At 52.8% G+C, this 20,444-nt stretch overlaps 3 protein-coding genes across 3 annotated transcripts; 2 read left to right on the top strand and 1 right to left on the bottom strand.

Moving 5' to 3' along the window:
• Positions 1-1,174: 1,174 nt before the first annotated feature.
• Positions 1,175-2,035, top strand: MYCFIDRAFT_63030 (uncharacterized protein; the record flags this gene model as incomplete). Its single annotated transcript, XM_007922077.1, has 1 exon — positions 1,175-2,035. One exon carries the CDS (start codon positions 1,175-1,177, stop codon positions 2,033-2,035), a length of 861 nt encoding a protein of 286 aa, XP_007920268.1.
• A 2,661-nt stretch (positions 2,036-4,696) lies between these two features.
• Positions 4,697-6,408, top strand: MYCFIDRAFT_55867 (uncharacterized protein). The gene is made up of 2 exons (XM_007922003.1): positions 4,697-4,890; positions 4,948-6,408. The coding sequence occupies exons 1-2, from the start codon at positions 4,746-4,748 to the stop codon at positions 5,679-5,681; spliced, it is 879 nt and encodes a 292-aa protein (XP_007920194.1). The 5' UTR covers positions 4,697-4,745; the 3' UTR covers positions 5,682-6,408.
• On the bottom strand, positions 5,755-20,415 carry MYCFIDRAFT_213678 (uncharacterized protein; the record flags this gene model as incomplete). The annotated part of the gene is made up of 1 exon (XM_007923882.1): positions 5,755-20,415. The coding sequence occupies one exon, from the start codon at positions 20,413-20,415 to the stop codon at positions 5,893-5,895; it is 14,523 nt and encodes a 4,840-aa protein (XP_007922073.1). The 3' UTR covers positions 5,755-5,892.
• Positions 20,416-20,444: the final 29 nt, after the last annotated feature.

The following is a 20,444-nucleotide window of genomic DNA, read 5'->3' as shown; positions in this document are numbered from 1 at the left end:
GACTAGGAGGCGAGACAGACTATAAATAACTCCCTAGAAAGTTAAAGACCTAGAGCACTATAGAGTCTTAATAAGAGAAATACTAGAGAAAGAGCTTTAGGGACTAAATATAAGGCTAAAGGAAGACAAACTAAAGAGAGAGAAACAAAGCCTAGCAGAATTAATAGCTAGACACCTATAGGAGTAGGAATAGAACAAAACACAAGTTAGACTAGGAACCCTAAAGGCACTAATCAAATTTGGTTAATATAACTACTAGCTCTATAAGGACCTAAATAGGGCCGAGGCAAGCCTAGCTATCTAAATCAGATCTAAATATATTGGATTCAGATCTTACCTATTTAGAAGAAACGTCCTAGGAATTGAAAGTAGGGCTTACTAATATAGCTACTAATCTCAGAACCCTAAGTATATACTACTAGTCTGCCCTTAATAGTTAGAAGGTAGAAGTAATTAGAGACTAAAAGCAATAGAAAGGGAATACGATAAGCTAATCTAGAGCAAAGAAGACCTAAAGAGGATAGTAAAGTAGATTATTAAATAGGGATTTATACAACAATTCGTACTAGTAAGGGAAACTAAGGAGTAGATAAGAAGGAGGGAAGAAGAGGGGGAAAGAAGGGCAGGGTAGTAGGCAAGGTAGTTAGAGGGTAACAACTATAATACTAGTATACCCTAAAGGAAGGAAAACAAGGAAACGAGGAAGATTAATACTTATAAATAGGACAGGAGGGAGGTTTTTACTAACTAAGTTGGTTTCCTACCTAAAACAATACATAGAAACAGACCTACATAGGCCGAAAGGCACTACAATAGGCAAATGAAATATCTATCTATCTATATATCCTATAAATTTAGTAGGTAACGACTATAAATTTTATTATTTTCTAAAAATAGATACAAATTAGAGTATCTTTGCCCTACATTATTAACCTATAAATCCTCTATATAAAAAGATATAATAAAAAGAACTTGAAGGGGCAAAGATTGCGTTGTTGTCGCTGCGCTCAGAAGTGCTGTATTGACAATCTGGTACGTATGGGCCTCCCTAGTAGATCCTGATCACGTGAGAACTACCACAACTCATTCATTCTGGCCATATTCACATGTGACATGTCTCGAATCTGGTGGTAGCCAGCAAACCGCGCTTTCACAACCAGCGACAAATGCAACCATGTCTCCGCCCACGACCGCGACCACGCCCATAAACCTCGTGATCCGCTTCTCCACCTCGAACCCAGACCTAGTGCTGTCCATCTCGTCACCCTCTACGACTTCTGCTCTCGCTCTAAAGCAAGACATCCGTTCGCATCTACCCTCTCCCACCAATGAATCTAAGCTCCGCCTGATACATTCTGGACGCGTACTGCCGGATAATGCTGCTCTAAGCAAAAGTCTCAACCTTACAACTCCTCCTCCGCCCTCCGCTCTCAGCGCCAAAGCGACAGGAAAGCTTCCCGTAAAAGAGCTAGGACCTAGAGTGTACATCCATTGCTCAATTGGCGATGCATTAAGCGCAGATGATCTGGCAAAGGAGAAGAGGGAAGCAGAGCAGGCGGATGCTGCATTGAGATCTGAAAGGACATCTAAAGCTGTAGATACAGAGCCAAAGCAGGATGATGCGTTGACAACCACGACTCCCGCCCCTCGTGGGTTTGACCGCCTTCTCACAGCCGGCTTCACATCCTCAGAAGTGGCTGCTTTACGAGCACAATTTCTGGCGATACAATCTCATACACATACACCCGATACCATGCCGACTGGTCAACAGCTCCTTGCCTTAGAAGAGCGCTGGTTGGACTCCGGATCAAATACCGCCGAAGACGGCACGAACGATGCTGGAGGATTTGGAGCAGAGGACTCTGGTGGGCTGGAAGATATGCTGTATGGAAATCTGATCGGCTTCTTTTGGCCGATCGGTGCGATGTGCTGGTTGATGAGAGAAGAAGGCGTTTGGAGCCGCCGAAGGCAAATTGCTGTTCTGTCTGGATTCATGGTCAACTTGCTATTCGGTGGTTTGAAGTGGATCAATTGAGCTTACCCGATGTGTCCCTCCTGACGATCTGGCAGCAACAAACGGCTGGTCAGTGCTACGGCCGTCCATTGGAGTTTCACGGCGAGACTTCTGATGCTTGCGCGGGAATTCACAGCCTGGCACGCTCAGTCGCAGACCGCGAAGGTACATTTCGACCCACACCAAATATCGGATACCCGGAGGCCGACCGTTTCCCATTCCTCAGCACCGCTCACGTCGCCAAGGCCAAGCTGACCGTTGCTGTTGTCTCCGTTCACCAAGAGCTCCCCACCAGCCACGACTGCGACATGATTGATGCCAAGCCCCACCTCTCGCGCTCGCAGCGGCTCTCCATCTGGACCATTCTTCCCTTCCCAATTTCTCTGAAGCTGGTCACATCGTCGATGGTGCCGCCTGGAGGAGGGTCTGGTTGCAGTTGGCCGAAAGCATTAAAACCCGTTGCGTGTATTGCGCCGCTCCTCACGCCGCCCACGTCTCTTGGTGGCAGCGGGATTCCCATGCAATTGTCTTGGCTGCAACGACCGCCGACGTAAACTCTTCGGCCGGAGCGTGTGGCAAAGAAATTTAGAAGAGCTTGGTGCGTTCAAAATGTCAGGACAACTTCGCGATGTTTGCGCGAGCGCATGTTCCCCGCAGATGTCTTGGCACACTCTTCCAGCCTCAGGAAATAGGGAACAAGTCTTGATGATTGACACGAAGCCATAGGTATTCCGAAGGCGACGATCTTAAAAAAGCAGGCCATGCACCTCCTAATCAATGCTGCCAGATGCCAGGTAGCAGAATCACGGCCATCTACATGTGTGTAGCAGCTATTGTGTTCATCTCGAAAGGTCACAAGCAATGATGTTGGACGATGCAAGATGGTGGCACTCCAATTCGATTCTTGAAGCATCGCTGCCCGTGTGGTCAACGGCTTCAGCTACCTTGTAAGCGAAGGCTGCACGCCCGCGAACGTGGTGCAATTATGTCGCCGTGAACCCAGCGATTGACACTCGAGACTGTGTATCTTGCGCTCGAGAATGCCGGCATCCCCTTCGATCGAATCTCTGGCACTAAGATATGTGTGTTCCAGGCTCCTTCTCTTCTGATTATGCCAAAATGCTGTACATGTGGACACCGCGTGCTCAAGTAGTCTCATTGCCCTTGAGTTAGGGTACCAATGCATTTTGAGCGGTGACTCGGAGATGGTACGTAGGTAGTCGCAGGCGTGATTTCCCCCAGTCCTGCACTTGACTGACGTGGAAGCAACGTCCTCATCACACTCGAATCAGATATGGAACTTGATCATCCGGGCATGCTAAGCAAGGACGGTCGATGCTTCGGCTTCGGCTTCAACTATCGTGCGAACGGCCATGGGCGGAAAAGGCTTCGGGATCGTAATCATGGTCAAGCCGCTCGTATCTGGCAGCTCGGACTAACGTTACCGGGGATACCATTCATGATTCGGTCATCTTGTTTCAACCAGGATGGCAGGACTCCATGTCTGTATACATGCCCGGCAAAGATGCCCACAACAACCGCTGATCGAAGAAGATTGTGCAAAGGCGAATCTGGACATATTTCGCAAAAACAATATTTCGAAGTGCATGGCACAGGTGTGAGTGAATCAAGCGAAGAAGCCGCTGATGGAATGGTTCTGGAAAGCGGCAAGTCCCGTGTACTAGAATAAACGTAGAATATTGAGAACCCCTAGTGGGCGATCCCATCGAAGCCGGTGTCATAGCCTCATAGCCTCATAACTGCCACCGCTCGAGCTGATTATCTTCGTGTCTGTATCCCTCAAGACGGCGTACTATGGCCTGCATCGGGTCTCAGGAGAGCTTCAATAGCCTCATTTGGCTTTGGTGGCGCCAATGGCCATGTCATGCCAGATGACGCTTACGAGTTTCTACGCCTTCGCAGCCTGCGTGGCACTCATAATACTGCGCCTCGACCACCGCTGCAGGCCAGAGACCGCACTGTGCTTCAATGTCTCTCAAAGATTATGCATGTGAATGGGATCTTCTCGGTGCACAAGCTTGAGCCAAGTCATTCATAGAAATGATGGCTAATGATTTTCTAGGTGAATTGCCCAAGAACAGATCGGACACGAGAATCAATGATGCTCTTTAGTTCTACAGCCAACCGGTCTGCACGCCTTTACAGATTGCACTTGTTGAGCTTCTCTCTGGCTGCGGAATCGAAGCCTCTGCTGTGGTCGGACAGTCATCTGGAGAAACTGCTGCGGCGAAAGGACTTCCTCATCCTGCATAACCCAAATTCTCATTGTTGATAGGTACTGCACTGGCGCTCTTCCGCATCGTTCGGCCGTGAACGTGGCGTATTTTCGAGGAGTGGTAGCTGAGAACCTCTCCAAGTCCAGCAACATGAAGGGCGCCATGATGACCGTGGGCTCTCATCCAGCGATATTGCTCCCTGCACTGTACCTGGACCTCATGTATGTCCCTGGAGCTGAGTCCGGATCCCAGCGGCTTGAGATCGCATGCGTCACCACACCAATGTGACAGCAGGGTTCTTCCCGCGCTTACTGACAAGTTATTCTCAGTGCATACTACAAGGATCTTTTACCGTGCAGCCCGCGGAGACCGCGTGCGACATCATGAAATAATAAACGTTCCACCGTCACCCGGGACCATCCAAATCGTCTCGAACGCCGACAATGACAGCAACCAGCACGAAAGCTAGTATAACGACGACGAGAATTGCAAACATGCCCGACGAAAATTACTCGAAACCACTCCCTGCTCTACCTCTCAACCTTTCACAACACAGATTATATCTCACAGTGGCCTGGACGACGATCATTGTCGTCAACGGCATCCTGCCCATTGTAATCTACTTTGCTCTGCACTATGGTAAGTACCAGCAGCTTCAAACACGAAGCCCATAATACGATCTCACACATCTTGCAGGCACATCTCTCGACCTCTCTTTAGTCCTCACCATACCCACAATCTTTATGGGCTTGACCTCAATATGGCAGCTGTATCAAAGAACGTACTACCTCCTCACCAATCGAAAATCCTGCCGACCTCTCGGGATGACTTCGCCACCAAATAAATGGTACAAGAACTGGTCGAACTTCGACTACTTCCAATGGAACTATCTCTTCGGCTTCACAGCCCTCACCATCCTCATTTCAGTTGGCACCTCGATCCCCTCCCTTCCACCCACCTCCGTTTCTCTCTCCGCCCTAATGCTCTACGTCTGCCTCGAACTCATCCTCGTCGAGATCTGCATCGCGTTGAAAATCCCCGCCCCATTTCGATTCTCGTCGATCCCGAAAGGCGCACCCCTGAGACCAGGAGTCTTCATCGTCGCCGAAGATGTTGTGGCTGTTGATGGAAAGCAGGGAGGGGCTTGGAGACAAGCGTGGAACGATCGATTCGAAGCCGATTTTGAGTTTCAGAGATTATGCAGAGTTTTGGATTGGGCTTGGGGAGTCAGTGGTCTGTGCATTGTGGCTGTGATCTGGGGTCTGGCACTCTCGAGTGACACTGTCAATGAGGAGGTTGCGTACGCTATCGGTTGGGGTCTACCTTGGATCTGGGGTGGTGTGATGACGATCTTGACGATTCGGATGGCTAAGAAAATGCTACGCAGGCAGAGGGCAAGAGTTGGAGGCATTGATGATTCTGGCGTTTGAAAGTGTGGGATTATAGATCGGTGTTGCAATGTTTGGCAACCGGGTTTGATAGATAGACATGGTAGAAAGCGACCGCTTGAGAATACTGGATGCTCCCATCATGCTCATCTGACTATCTACTCGGGAACCTGTTGCGAGAGAATTGATCCACAGCACCTGTCTCCCTTGAAAACGATTACAGATACGGGAGGACCGTCACCACCCACGACAGCTACTTAGCACAAGCCGCCAAGAGATCCGCGATCCGATTCATCAATTCCCGCACATCCTCCTCCTCCTGCAGTCCCCTATTCCCTTCAAACGCCAACTCCAGCCTCCCATTCTTCGGCGCAGCATAGATCTCAGGTCGAAGCCGTGGCAGATGCGGTCTCTCAAAAGCCGTCATTCCCGCCTTCTCTTGCCCTAAGAACGAGACCTCGGACCCATCTTCTTGCTGGAAAGCCGTGCGCCACCCGAAATCACAACATTCGGTCGGCCATGCGGTGGTAGCGTGGCGAAGGATTTCCAGCATCCCGACCGCCTCGTAGCTGGAGTCTTCGATGAATTGTTGTTGCAGGACTCGAGCTACAGCGAAAACATCATCATCCCCTGATTGTGCTTTGTAGCGAATCGGTTGCTCGACTAAACAAGGGCCTACTACTTCCTGAAGTTCGACGGGAAGCATAGCACGTCCGGTGACCAAGCGACCCAATACCACTTCGTCTCGTCCACAGTGCTTAGCGATGGCGAGAGAGCACGCGGCATGGAAGATTGTTGCGAGTGGGATACCTTTGCAATGCTCTGCTCGGAGCAGCGGGATACTTTGCTGGAAGGACAAGCGGTCTTCGGTGGTGAGAGGACGACCGCTCGTACATTCGGGAGGCGGACAGTCTTGTAGTCTTGCGCTCCAGTGACGGAGGCTGGCTTCTTTCCTTTGCTGATGATATGTGAGCAAGTCTCCGAATCCCATCTGAGGCGAGGGGACGCTTTCGCCGAGGTAGAATGCTGTGAGCGCTGTGAACATGGCGGCAAGACTGTAATCGTCGAATTGCGCGTGAGAAAGGCGGAAAACGAGTTTCCCTTGTCCTTGTCCTTGCTCGGGGGTAATGGCCGTGAATGCCAGTGACGATTCTCCCAATTTTCGACGTCGCTTGAGGTCTTGCTCGCACGCTGCTTTGACAGCATTGTCAACGTCTCCGTCTACGGCTTTGACAACATCGAAGCGAAGCTTCAGGTGGCCGAGCTGGACTTGCCACAATCGATTATCGAGCTCTATGAAGACGGTGCGCAAGATCTCAAAGTGTTCGCCGACTCGTTTACACGCTCTTCTCAGACGTACGACATCCACATCTTTGGGTAAATCGAGGATGAAGTGCGGCAGACGACCAGGTGGATTCTGCAAATTCTCACGAACAGCGAGCTCTTGGAAGTCGGTCGTGGGTAGGACGTCTTGGATGTCATCTGCCTCGGCGCCGTCGCCGAGAAGTGGTTCTACAGTATCGTAGAGGAAGCTCATGTGGTCGGCCGCTGTCTCGGGGAGCAGAGAGAAGGGCTTCCGTGGCTCCAGCTTGGGCACTTCAGCTGGCATTGTGATCTCTTTCGCCACCTCGGCCAACTGTGACAGCCTTGGGTTCCGAAAGATGTCGGCTACGGTAAAGGAGACGCCAGCCTGTCTTGCTGCAGCCACAAGACGCATGGCCGAGATGGAATCGCCTCCAATCCTCAAGAAACTGCTTTGGGACTTGATGCTGGACGGTTCGATGCCAAGGATCTGGGACCAAAGCTGCTGGATTCTCTTTTCCATATCAGTGCTCGGGCCTTTCTGCGCTGCCTTGCTCTGCAATTGCATGCTCGCGAGATCTTCCAGCTTCCTCTGGCCGCCTATGCTGCGAAGGGCGCGTCGGTCGATCTTGTTGGTTGTCGTCATGGGCATCTCGTCGAGAGTGATGTATGCTCCAGGGATCATGTACTGCGGCAGAACTTCTCGAATGTCGTCTTCTACTTCTTCCAACGCTCGCGAGAGGCGGAAGGTTCGATCCAGCCTCTCATGAGAAGCGAGATCGTGCTTCAATGCCAGGAAGGCCGCCAGAATCGGGGCTGGACTATTTGCCGGCGTAATGACTTCCACGGCGACGGAGTCACATAGCGTTGTATGCTTGCGAAGCGCCTTGAGCAAATTATACTCGACTTCGCTCAGTTCGATTCGCTGACCGCGAAGCTTCACCATCTGGTCTTTTCGGCCGAGGAAAGTCAAGGAGCCGTCCTCGTTGTAGCGTAACAGATCGCCGGTCTTGTACACGTAGCCTTCGGGGTCTGAAAATGGGGAAAGCCAGGCTGGGCTTGGGAGGAATGCAGCTTTTGTCATCTCCTGATCGGCCCAATAGCCCGTCGCCACGGCCGGTCCATCGAGCACGAGTTCTCCCGGAGTCCCTATGGGAGCCAGGCGGTCCACTCGACCAGGCTCCACCAGCCAAGTCCTGGCTCCGAAAGATCTTCCGACGTACGCCGGTGGGCTCTCGCTCGTCAACTCTGTTATGGTCAGCGCTTGCGCACATTCAGCCGGTCCGTAGATGCCAATGAAGGTGTTGACTTGTCTCCAGCGGGCCATCTCTGCAGCGGGGATTGGTTCGCCGCCCATGGCGAGCGTTCTGAGCCCAGGCAGCGTGAGAGGGTTGAGTGAGCGAGCAACTGATGGCGTGAAGAATGAATAGTCCGCTCTCATGCGATTGAACGCGCCAGGGATATCGTTCTTGCGCTCGAGCTCGGAAGGAATGCACAAAGTTGCGCCGCAAAGGAGCGTGTTCAACGTATTCGACCAGGACACATCGAAGCTGTAGGAGACAAAGTCGAAGACTCGGGTTCCGTGATAGACCTTCAGGGGGTCCCTCTGATGTGTGAAAGCGGAAGAGAAGTTCTGGTGAGTCGTGGTAACACCCTTTGGTTCGCCCGTTGACCCAGATGTGAACACAACGTACAAGAGGTCCTCTGGGGCAACTTTCGGAAGCTCAACAGTGGTGGTATTCTGATCTACAATGTGGTCTCGATCCACCAAGACTACTTCGGCAGCGTACAGTCGGCTTGCCCAGCCCTTGTTCGCTGAGGATGTGAGAATATACTTTGGTTGAATCTTGCCTAGGATAGTCTTCAGGCGCCCTTCCGGCTGTGTACAGTCAACAGAGACGCACGCTGCACCGGCTCGCATGGCTCCAAGAGCAGCCACTGGCATCCACATGGACTTCTCGAAGCACAGTGGGATGACATCGCCAGGCTTCACACCACGCGCGACGAGCTGCCGAGACAGGCTGTGTGATAGATCGTTGAGCTCCAGGTATGTGAGCTCGCCATCCCAAGCGCACAGCGCCTGAGTGTCCGGATACTGCTTTGCAGTGGCATCGAAGAGCTCGTGGACGCAGGAGCACGTCGGTGCAGGGAGCGTGGCATTCCACTTGCAGAGACATTCGAGGTCCGCATCACTCAGCAGACTGATGTCCTGAACCGTTTCGCCATCTGTACACGCACAAATCTGCCGGAGACCTTGCTCAAAATGAGTGACGAGGAGTTTGGCTTGAGGCGTGCTGATGACATTTGAGTCGTAGCTCATCTCCATTCGCAGCTTTCCGCCGTCCTGGAATTGGAACATGAGCATTACTGCGTGCGGATTGAAGTGATCTAGGCTACCATCATCCAGAGAGTGCGCCAGACGAACGAATGGTCCGCTTCCAAAGGTCGGTGCCGCTGCTTGCCCGGAATGCTGGACAATCAAGAGAGTATTGAACCTGGCTCCAGCGGCAGCGTCTTCGCTCGAGGCCTGTATATCAGTCATGCTGGTCTGCTCGAATGGAATCATCTCGAGGGATAGCTTCTGCATCTCAGCCAACAGTTGATGGACGGGCATATCGGACGCCATCCGCGTGCGTACAGGCACGGCGGCTATCAGAGGCGCAATCATGTCTTCGATACCGTCAACAGGCGCTTGACGGCCCGTACTAAGAACGCCAAAGACTACATCGTTCGAGTCGGTATATCGCGCTGAAAGGATTGCCCAAGCTGCACGAATGACTATCGCAGGAGTGACATCGAGCTCGGGCCAGGATACGGCGGCCATGTCATGAACGATTGTGCTGTCGGCCTGGGGTTGATACTGATCTCTGGGAAGTGCGGGATACGCTGTTGCTGCACATTGTGCAAAGTGGTGTCTCCAGAATGCTTTGGATTTCTCGTGGCTGATAGCAAGAGTGTATTGCATGAAGTTTTGGAAGGGGGACGGTCGAAGCTGTGCGGTGTGGCCTTGGTAGGTGTTGCACACGGCTCTAAGAAGCAGCGAGAGGGACACGGCATCATAGATCGCGTGGTGCTGTGTGAGGACACAGAGTCGTTTGCCAGAAGGATCGGCGTCGACGAGAGCAAGCCTTGTCAATGCTGTGCCGAGTCCCATAGTGTAGCTGGCCTCGGCTTGGTGGAAGGCTTCCAGGTTTGCATACTCACTCCAGTCGAGAGGCGCTCGAAGCTGTGCCTGCACGAATCCTTCCCCGTCGACAGCTAGCACGCGGTTGCACAGGACCGGAGCGAAATCAGCAACCACGTCAAACCAGGCCTCTCGAAGTCGCGCCACGTCAACATCGTGAGCGACCTCGATCGGGATACGAGCAACATAGTCCCCCGGCCTCATCGAGGTCACGGCAAGCAGTGATTTCTGGACCGCTGTGCAGGGGTAACAGTCTTCAACGGCTTCCACGTCCACTCCACACTGTTGAGCAACCTCATTTCGAAGAACATCCGCCCTTCCCGGATGTCTCAGGAGGGAGAAAGGTTGGACTGCTTGCTGATCAGGTGTCACATCATCGCTCGACATGACTTGCGCCATATCCTCCAGGACTGGGTTGGCCAAGATCTCGGACACTGGGAGTGAGATGCCTTGTCGACGGGCTCGTGCCATGAGCTGCATGGCCATGATCGAATCGCCACTGACTCGGAAGAAGTTGCTATTGCGGCCGATAAGATCGCCGGAAATGTGAAGAGTCTGAGCCCACATTTGCTGGAGCCTACGCTCACCATCCGTTGCTGGAGGCTCGATCAATGACCGAGAGGCTGGCAACACCAGCTCGTTCACACCAAGTCCTTTGCCGATTTCCCGCAGCTTCGTCCGATTGATCTTGCCAGCGGCACTCAATGGCATATTTGGCAGAGGTACGAAGGTGCCGGGCAACATGTGAGCCGGGAGCTGATCTGCCAGTTCTTGGACGAGTCCGCCCAGATGATCACGCAAACTTTCCCAAGCAGATCCGTCCATCTGCAGGAAGACCACAACAATCGGCCTCCGCGTTACGTCTGGAACTACGAGCTCAGCGGCGAGGAGGCACGATACATTTCTTGTCGCCAAACACTTCAACACCTGATGCTCAACCTCGCCAAGCTCGAGCCGCTTACCGTGATGCTTGACCTGAAAATCTTTTCTTCCGACGAAAATGATGTTGCCGCTCCCGATATCATATTTGACCAGGTCTCCTGTCCGATAGACAACTCCACGTCTTCCCGAGCTGCTCCTGCTCCCTTCTGACAGCCACTTGGGAGAATCGATAAATGCTGCTCGTGTGGCTTCTTCGTTCTGGAGGTATCCTGGTCCAACCAGTGGGCCTTCGAGGAAGAGCTCCCCCACGGTTCCAATCGGACAAAGCTGGTCGTAATTGGCCGGGTCCACAATCCACGTGACCTGCCCTGCGCCCTTGCCGATTGAAACTTGCATGTTCTCGGGCATGGGATACGGGACTTCCCAGCTCATGGCCGCAGCCGAGCATTCCGAAGGTCCGTAGCCATGCCAGACTTTGACTTGCGCAGCCCACGAAGTCAGCTCTTCTTTGCTGACCTTATCTCCCATGATAATGGCATGTTTCACGGTTGGCATGGTGGCGGGGTCGAGCATGCTTGCTGTTATGGGCGTGATCAGGAGGTCGGTGGCCTGATACTGTCGAATGCTCTCCGGTAATTGATCTCTTCTCTGCTTCTCCGAAGGAACACAGAGCGTGCCGCCAGCGCAGAGCGTATGGAAGAGGCCCACGTGATGGGCATCAAATGAGTACGAGCAAAAGTCATACAGTCGTGATCGGTTGTTGATCCCATACGAGCCTTTCTGCCGAACGGCCGCCGTGCTCCAGTTCTCGTGCGTGGCCAGGCATCCTTTCGGGATGCCAGTACTGCCCGATGTGAAGGTGACATAGAGAAGGTCGTCGGGCTGCACGGGCGGAAGCTCGGATTGAAAAGCTGGTGCTTCGTCGTAATTCTGCCTTGCGTTGGCGTCAATGACAAGCACATGTTTGCAGAGCCTTTGCGACAGGTCAGCATTCTCAGGAGAGGAGAGAATCAGGTCCGCCTCCGTTTGTCGGACCATCTCTCTCAGGCGAGCCTCGGGGAGAGAAGGATCGAGCATCACAACGGCACAGCCAGCCTTCACAGTCCCCAAGAATGCAGCTGTGGTCCACACGGACTTTTCGAAACAAATTGGCACGAATCGATTGCCCGTGACTCCCGTTCCAAGTATTGCATGCGCGATGGAGGTTGCCCGGTGGGCCAGTTGACGGTACGTAAGCTCGCCATCCCACGCACAAACAGCAACCTTGTCGGGCTGCTGTTGAGCAATGCGGTCGATCATTTGATGCACGAATGTGTCTGTGTATGGTTTGACCTCTTGGTTCCACTGCCAGATCTGATCCACTTCATGATCGGTGATCATTCTCATTTCAGACAATCTTGCTGTTGACTCGGCTCGGCACAGTTCCTGGACAGCTTGCGCGAAGTGGTCCGCAAAGGCCGAAGTCGCCTGGTCATCAAGAATCAGGGGATCGACAATGAATTGAACCTCAAGACGGTCGTCCTGGAGGAGGCACACGGCCGTCAACGCATGGCTGCTGAATCTAGCATAGGAGCGCAGTTGCTGTTGGCCTGAGTCGGGAGGGTCGAAAAGGCTGGTGTCCGACAAATTCATCGTCTGTGGAGGCTGGATGACCAGCATGGACTGGAACTTGCATGCTTCGCGAGCCTCGTCGCTACAGCTTGCTATGCGTGGAATCCCACTCTGCTCGAAAGGGATCATCTCGATGGCTTGTGTTTGCACCTTGGCCAGGAATTCTTCGACGGTCAGATCCGGATCTGCTCGTATCCTGACCGGCACAGCTGCGATCGTGGGTCCACCAATGCGGTCCACGTTGTCTATCGCTGCCTGTCGACCCGAGACGATGGCTCCAAAGACCACGTCACAGCTTGCGTAGCGACGACACACGAGTGCCCACGCCGAACGCACAATCGTGGAAGACAGAATGCCGTCTGTACGCCAGGAAAGCTTGTCGATCGATTTGGCCACTAGTGTATTTGGCTGCGGTTGATAAGAAGCCGAAGGGAGACTTGGGAAATGTTGAGTGTCGAGATCCTGAAATTGAGACTTCCAAAAGACTTGCTCTGACTCTGCGTGGGAAGCTCTGATGACATTCTCCACAAAGTGTCGAAATGGCAGGGTAGGCTTTGGCGTCCGCTGGTGATAATAGGCATCCAACGTCTCGCGAATGAGAACATTCGTCATGCCATCGTAGACCGCGTGATGGGTAGTCAACAAGAACCGGTGCTTGCCTCCATCCCTGACAATGCCATACCTTGCGAGTGGCTGTCCAAGAGACATCACCTGCTCGTTCTGCTCGAGTTCAAATTCGACCTGTGTCGTAGAACTAGACCATGGCGTAGGCGTTCGCATGACGATCTGTGTCAGGCCGACTCCAGGAATATCAAGGATGCGAGTCCGGAGGATCGGCATTGCAAGAAGCACTTTCTCCCAAGCTGCACGAAAACGGTCGACATCCACGGATGCCGCCAAGGGGAGACTATCATGACCCACGTAGTCTCCAGTTCGACGCTCAGACAAAGCCATGAGACTTCCCTGCAAGGGTGTGCAAGGATACATATCTTCAATATCATTCATTGAAACACGGCATGCTGAAGATGCTTGTTCCAGCATTCGATGATCTAGTCCGTCATTTGGTGCAGCGACGCGGTTGGTATGCGAACATGTGCTCGCCGCCAGACCTATGGCCGAGTCCTGTCGGGCTGGCAGTGTCTGGATGTTGCTCGTTCCATCGCTTTGGGGGAAGCGATCGAAATGGATTCCACTCCGGTCGCTGGCGAGTCGAGGACCTGGTCGCTGACTCCAGAAGCTGTGAAGATCTTCCAGACTCACCTCCGACGCAGATCCAGTGCTCATCGCACTCGAGCTGACAAGCTGTCGCAGCACGCGTTCGAAGTGCTGTGCAAGTAAATTCACCTGTGCAATCGTCAAGACGCTCTCATCAAAGCTCACAGCCAAAACCAGCCCGTCTGGGGCAAGCCAGCATGAGACCAGCAGGGCGTGGGCGTTGAAGGGATCTGCACCGATGGTGTCCAACGTGGACCCAAATGTTCGAGCTTTGAAGATGGAATTGTCTGATTGCAAAGTCTTGCCTTCCGAGACCGCGTGCACCACAAGAAGGGTCTGGAAGAGATGGCCCTGAGTGGACTTTCCAGCTGCACGGGTAATGTTGTGTACTCCATAGTGCTGATGCGGCGCCGCGTTGAGATCTTGTTGCCTCAGCCGCGACTGAAATGTGTTGATGTCCTCGTCCCAATCGACGCAGACAGGAAGTGGAATGGTACACACCGTGGGACCAGCGCAGTGCTCGATCCCTGGCAGATCTATCGTTCTTCCGCTCAGAACATTTCCAAAGATGACATTCGTGCTCATCGAGAATCGAGCGACAACAAGAGCCCAGGCAGACCGGACGATGATGGTCGGAGTGTTCACATCGCGAGGCCACTGTAAGGTAATAGGTCGCTTCAGCTCACGGGTGGCCTGTGGGACATATGAGGCCGTCGGTAGGTGAGGAAACAAATGAAACTCCGCTTTGCCAAGCTCACGTGTCCAGAATTCTCTGGACTTGTCGACTGGCAATTGCGAAATGTGCTTGACAAAGGCCTGGTATGGCGTTGTGACGATGTCAGCGCTCGAGATGTACCTGGCCTCCACTTCGCTGAGGAGCATAGACAGGAAGGCCCCGTCATATATGCTGTGATGGATCGTGAGGACGAAAGAATCTTGGACCAGAGCGGCACGACAAAGTGCATCGCCGAGAAACATCGGCTTCTGCTCATCCTGTCGAACATACTCTTCGATGTCGTCTCCACGTTGAAGAAGAAGGTCTTTGGTAATAACTTGCACAAGGTTGAGTCCAGGAAGGTCAACAAAACGGGTCCTCAGAACCGGTAAATGAGCCACTGTCGCAAGCCAAGCATCTTTCAATCGTGAGCGTTCAATACCCAACTGAAGACTCAGCACACTCCGTGAAATATATTGACCGGGATTTCGTGCAGTCAGTGCGAGTAGGCCTTGCTGCAAAGGTGTGCACGGATACATGTCGACTATATCTGCTGCCGGGATACTGCAAAGCCGAGCCGCTGCTGAAGTCACTTCTTCGACGTTCACTTCTGAACTTAGGAGCGAGAATGGTTTGATCTGCTCAGCACTATCGTTGACGCCGGCCGTCATTGTTGAAGCCATCTCGACAAGAAGAGGACTTTGGAAAACGGACGCGGTGTTGATATGTAGACCCCGCCCACGAGCCAGTGAAACCAGACGCATAGCAGCAATCGAGTCGCCTCCTAAGCGGAAGAAGTGACTGTCGAGGCTGATCTGGTCCAAAGTGATGCCGAGCACAGCCGCCCAGAGGTGTCGTAGGGCGTCTTCCTTTTGGGTGAAAGCTTGCTCTTTGGTCTCATGAGACTGGACAAGTGCCACAAGTTCAGTGCGCGAGAGATGGCTACCGAACTGACAAAGGGCCCGTCTGTCAACCTTGCCAGTCTTTCCCAGTGGTAGCTCGTTCACGGGTATGAGATATGTGGGAACCATGTAAGCTGGTAGTTGCTGCGCCAGATGACGTCTCAGTCGGGACAGCTGTTCGTGATCGTAGTCACGATCAAGAGCCAGGGTGCATTTGCTTGATATATCAGCAGAGCGGCAAAGGAAGAGAACCAAACACTCCTTCTCCACATCTGCCAGCTTGATCACGTCCGTTACGATTGTGATGAAACGCCCGGCGAAGAAGGCCTGCGCGGCTTCATCGATCTCATGAAGCTGGACCCGTCTACCATGGACTTTGGTCCAGCTGTCTTTGCCTCGCCCGATGAATACAAGGTTGCCTGTTGCATCATATTTGACGTGATCGCCAGTCCGGAATGTCGTGCAACGCTGAGTGAGAGTGGGTATAGCCACATGCTCGACCGCTGGTGGTGGCGTGAAGGCGATATGTTGTGTCGCCTCGGTCTCGCTACTAACGTAACCGTCTGCTACGATGTCGCCATCAATGCAAAGCTCGCCAACAGTGCCGATGGGCGCAAGTTTGGTAGGATCACGAATATCAAGAATCCAGGTTCGTGCATACTTGCTCCTACCAATGAGTCCTGCCGGCCACTCCGAGTCTTTCAAAGAGCAGGACGTCGCAACTGAAGCTTCGGCAGGACCATACCAGTTCAGCACAGCGGTGCCATTCTCGATCCAGGGTTGAGTGTCGACATGCTTCAACTTCTCACCAGCGAACACGAAGGTCTGCAGACATGGTATTTGCTTCGGGTCGAGAGTATCTGCTACGGAAGGAGTAAGACAGATCCAGTTTGCTTTCGCTTCAGCTATTGCAACGGAGAGTCGATCCCAGATATCGCGTTGCTCGGGCACGAAAAGGCAACCTCCGGCGGACAACACTGCCAGGCTCTCGACCGTGCTGACGTCGAAGTCGTAGGCCGCAAATTGGAAGACACGACTACTCTTACTGAGTCCAAAACATCCCATGGCTGCACGAATGTTGTTGCTCAGCGCACGATGGCTCCACAATGTTCCCTTCGAGATGCTGGTTGTGCCCGAGGTGAAAATGATCACAGCACCATTGGCCAACGCCGGGCTCTCGTGCTGCACTGTAAGATCGGAATCGTCTTTTGCCTCTACAAGGTTCTCGATGACCAATAGTGTGCACATATCCGAGAAGGGACAACAATCAACAAGATGCCGTGATGTGATCGCCAATGCTGACTCGCAAGTCTTCACAACATGGACGGCCTGCTCTGTCGAAGTTGGAGATGCGAGTGGTACTGCAATGCCACCAGCACGCAGAACCGCAAGCATGGCAATGACCATCCAAGGCGACTTCTCGAAGCTCAAAGGTATCCTACGGCCTTGGATACTATACTCTAGCAGCGATTTCGTAGCCTTCGAGGATAATCGCCAGAGATCCGCGTAGGTGAGCCTCAGGTGGGGAGATTCCACAGCAGGTGCATCTGGATTCGATGAAACCTGAGCTTGAACGATTCCAACCACTGACTCATGCACAGAGGGCAAAGTCGTCTCGTTCCACAGGAGTATCTGCTGTACATCGCTTTGACTTGCCAAGACCAAGTCGTTGAGCTTCAATCTCTGCGGTGCAGGAGAGCAGACAAGGCGAATCAAGTGTTCGAGCTGCTTCGCAAATCTTTCACATTCTGGGAACCCGATGGATTCGGTATCGAAGCTGATTTCCAGAGTGACACCAGAGTTTGAAGGTGTGCAGACTATCATCATGCCGTGGGCGTTGAAAGGATTGAGATTGTCAGCCGACCAACTAGTAGAAGATTCAGCCCTTTCGGAGAAAAGACCTGGACTGCTAGCTTCGAAAGAAAGGTCAGCTTCGTGCTGGACCACTAGCAGCAGCTGGAAAAGACTTGAGTCGCCCACGTCGGAAAGACCAGCTGCCTGGTAGATGTTGCGCAGCCCAAATTGTTCGTAATTGTGCATCGAAATCATCTGATCCTGAATTTGTCGCTGAAGTTCTTGCAAGTTCTCCTCCCAGCTGACCGTCACTCTCACTGGGACGGTTGCGATAGTTGGTCCGGCAATGCAATCAATGTCTGGGACTGCTGCTTGCCGGCCACTGACGGTGGCTCCGAAGACCACGTCATCAGAGTTGGTATACTTAGACAACAGGAGAGCCAGGGCAGTGCGTATCACAGTCGACGCCGTGATTCCTGCTCGAGGCCAGCTTATGTCCGTGAACTCAAGACGTAACCCTTCTTTGTGACCTCCAGTCTTGGACAAGGGCGGGAACGGCGCGACATCGAGATTCTTCAGCTGCTCTGTCCAAAAAGTAGCCGTCTCCGGCCGGTCAATCTGTCGAAGCACATGATCCACAAATGGCGGAAAAGGCGCAAGTCGTGGAGGTTCTTGGGAACGATTGTATGCCTTCTCCACGGCCTGAAATATCAAAGAACGGCTCCACCCATCGAATATGGCGTGATGCATTTGCAGATCGAGACTGTGGTGATCGTCACGATCATGCGATATTGCAACGCGGAAAAGAGGCGTACCAGGCTTCCACGATGAAGTCAGTTGGTCCCGTGGCGGTGTTTTGAAAGAAGATTCGAAGCAGTGTTTGGCGCAAAGCACGACCTGCATGAGCTCTCCTCCGTCGTGGAGCGCCATTATGCGTGTACGCAGCAATGATGCTGACTCAAGTACATCGAACCAGGCAGTTTCAAGTGCATCCAGATCCGTATTTGGCGGCAGGCGATATGATTCTGTCAGGACATAGTCGCCGGCGTGAATGGATGTCATTGCCATCATACCTGCTTGCATAGGCGTACATGGTAGGATATCCTCGACACCTTCTGCATCAATACAAAGCAACGTCGCCACAGATTGACGAACAATGGTCTGATCGATTTGCGGATCTAGCAAGGAGAACGGCTGATATAGCGACGGGTCGATAGTGGTAGTCGTCGGCTGCGTCCTTCTTGCGAGATCTCGCAAGGTTGCCGCGCCAAAGATGTCGGAAATAGAGATTTCCAGGTGCTGTCTCCGGGCTAGAGAAATCATGCGGATGGCTTTGACAGAGTCACCTCCTAAACGCAAGAAGTTGTCGCTTGTACTAATAGATGGTGGCGGAAGTGCGAGTAGACTTGCCCAAATTTCGCGCAATTTGATTTCAATGTCATTTTTCGGTTCAGTATGAACGGCAGGTGTCAAGATCTTTGCTTGTGCTTCTAGCAGCTGAGAAAACGTCAAAGAGCAAGCTAGCTCACGGAGCGAACGCCGATCTGCTTTTCCAGTCGGACCCAGCGGGATCTGGTGGATTGGGTAGTAGATTGTCGGAAGCATGAAGTCAGGAAGGACATCAATCAGCCTGCGACTCACGTCGACAAGCTTGGCCTCGAGGACATTCTTTTCGTGGCCAAGGGTCTCAATGAAGACTGTCAGGAAAGGAGAGTCATTTTCCTTCGGGTAGACAGCATCGACAAGACTCGCAACATCAGGAGTAAGAAGCTTCCGCACATTGTGCTCGACATCGCACAAAACTTCCACTCGCTGACCTCTGATCTTGATTTGAGCTGTGTCCTTACGGCCGACAAAGACCAGCTGACCATCCGACCGGTACTTGAAAAGATCACCAGTCTTGTAAACTTTGCCCGTTCTTCCTCTATGAGCTCCGTGTCCTCTGATCAGCCAAGGTGGATTTTCGATGAAGGCAGCAGCGGTGGCCTCTGGATTGGCGAGGTAGCCCTGGCCCACAAGCGGGCCTTCGATCATCAACTCACCTGTAGCGTTTAGAGAAACGAGTTGAGAGTGATCGCTAGGGTCTACAAGCCAGGTACATGTCCCCAGTCCTGTACCGACGGTAGGCCGTTCGACGTTCGGGTGCAGTACAGAAAACGCAGTCTTGAAAGTACATTCTGTCGGTCCATATGTGTTCAGAAGTCTTACGCGACTCGCCCATTGCAGAATGTTCTCCTGGTAGGGCGGCTCGCCGCTGAGCAAGATTGTCTGCAAAGTCGAGGGACCAGGATCCAGGGTGCGCAGGACAGTTGGCGTAATATTGATTAATGAGCAGCGGTAGGAAGCAATGACGGAGGCCAGATCTTGAAGCATTTCCCCTTCTGTCGCTATGCAGAGGCACCCTCCTGAGCATATTGTGTGCAGAAAATTGCTCCATGCCACGTCGAACGAGTATGGCACAAAGTCCAGCACGCGCGAGTCTTCGTTGAAGCCAAGGCTCGAGCCTTGATGAAGGACTGCGCTTCTGACATTGGCATGGCTCATGCAGGCACCTTTCGGCGACCCTGTTGATCCAGACGTAAAGCTGATGTATACTATCTGTGAGGAAGGTACTGCTCGGTGCAGTTGTTCGGAAGTTGCAGAGCTCAAGAGAGCATCGTTGAGCTCTATGCTTCGGTAACGGCCAGATCCTGGCACGTCATATTTCGGAGCCGGTAACGTCAGAATGAGTGACGGGTCGGTCTGTTCAAGGATACTATCAAGCCGCGCCAAGGGTTGATTTGCGTCTAGTACTACTGCTGCCGCTCCAGCTTTGATAACACCGAGCATGGCAACAGGGGTCCACCGACTCTTCTTCAGGTAGATCGCCACAGTAGAGCCCTCAACCACGCCGTGTAAAGATAGAACATACGCCAGTCTGCCAGTAAGCGCATCAAGCTGCGAATAGGTGAGTCGGCCGTCCCAAGCGTCGATCGCTAGTGCATCGGGACGCTCCTGAGCTAACGCCGCAACCAGATCGTGAACACAGCCGTCGGCCGACCTTGGCCTTGAAGCATTCCATTCCCAGATTTTATCGAGGTCCTCATTGGTGGCGAGCATTGAGTCAGGCTGGCTCATTGCCATGCTCTCCTTGGCAGCTCCATGCACAGCCGAATTGTCTTGACTCTCCATTTGTCGCATCGCCTTGCACGAGGAAGACC

Source organism: Pseudocercospora fijiensis (genome assembly GCF_000340215.1).
Source record: "Pseudocercospora fijiensis CIRAD86 unplaced genomic scaffold MYCFIscaffold_1, whole genome shotgun sequence".
Lineage (NCBI taxonomy): Eukaryota > Fungi > Ascomycota > Dothideomycetes > Mycosphaerellales > Mycosphaerellaceae > Pseudocercospora > Pseudocercospora fijiensis.
This window is presented reverse-complemented; position numbering and strand designations above follow the sequence as displayed.

What these genes read in the sequence shown, in the direction of transcription:
- MYCFIDRAFT_55867 (XM_007922003.1), top strand. Translation starts at nt 4,746, where the DNA reads ATGCCCGACGAAAATTACTCGAAACCACTCCCTGCTCTACCTCTCAAC. An exon ending in CTACTTTGCTCTGCACTATG is followed by an intron (nt 4,891 to 4,947) that starts GTAAGTACCAGC and finishes CACATCTTGCAG; the next exon opens with GCACATCTCTCGACCTCTCT.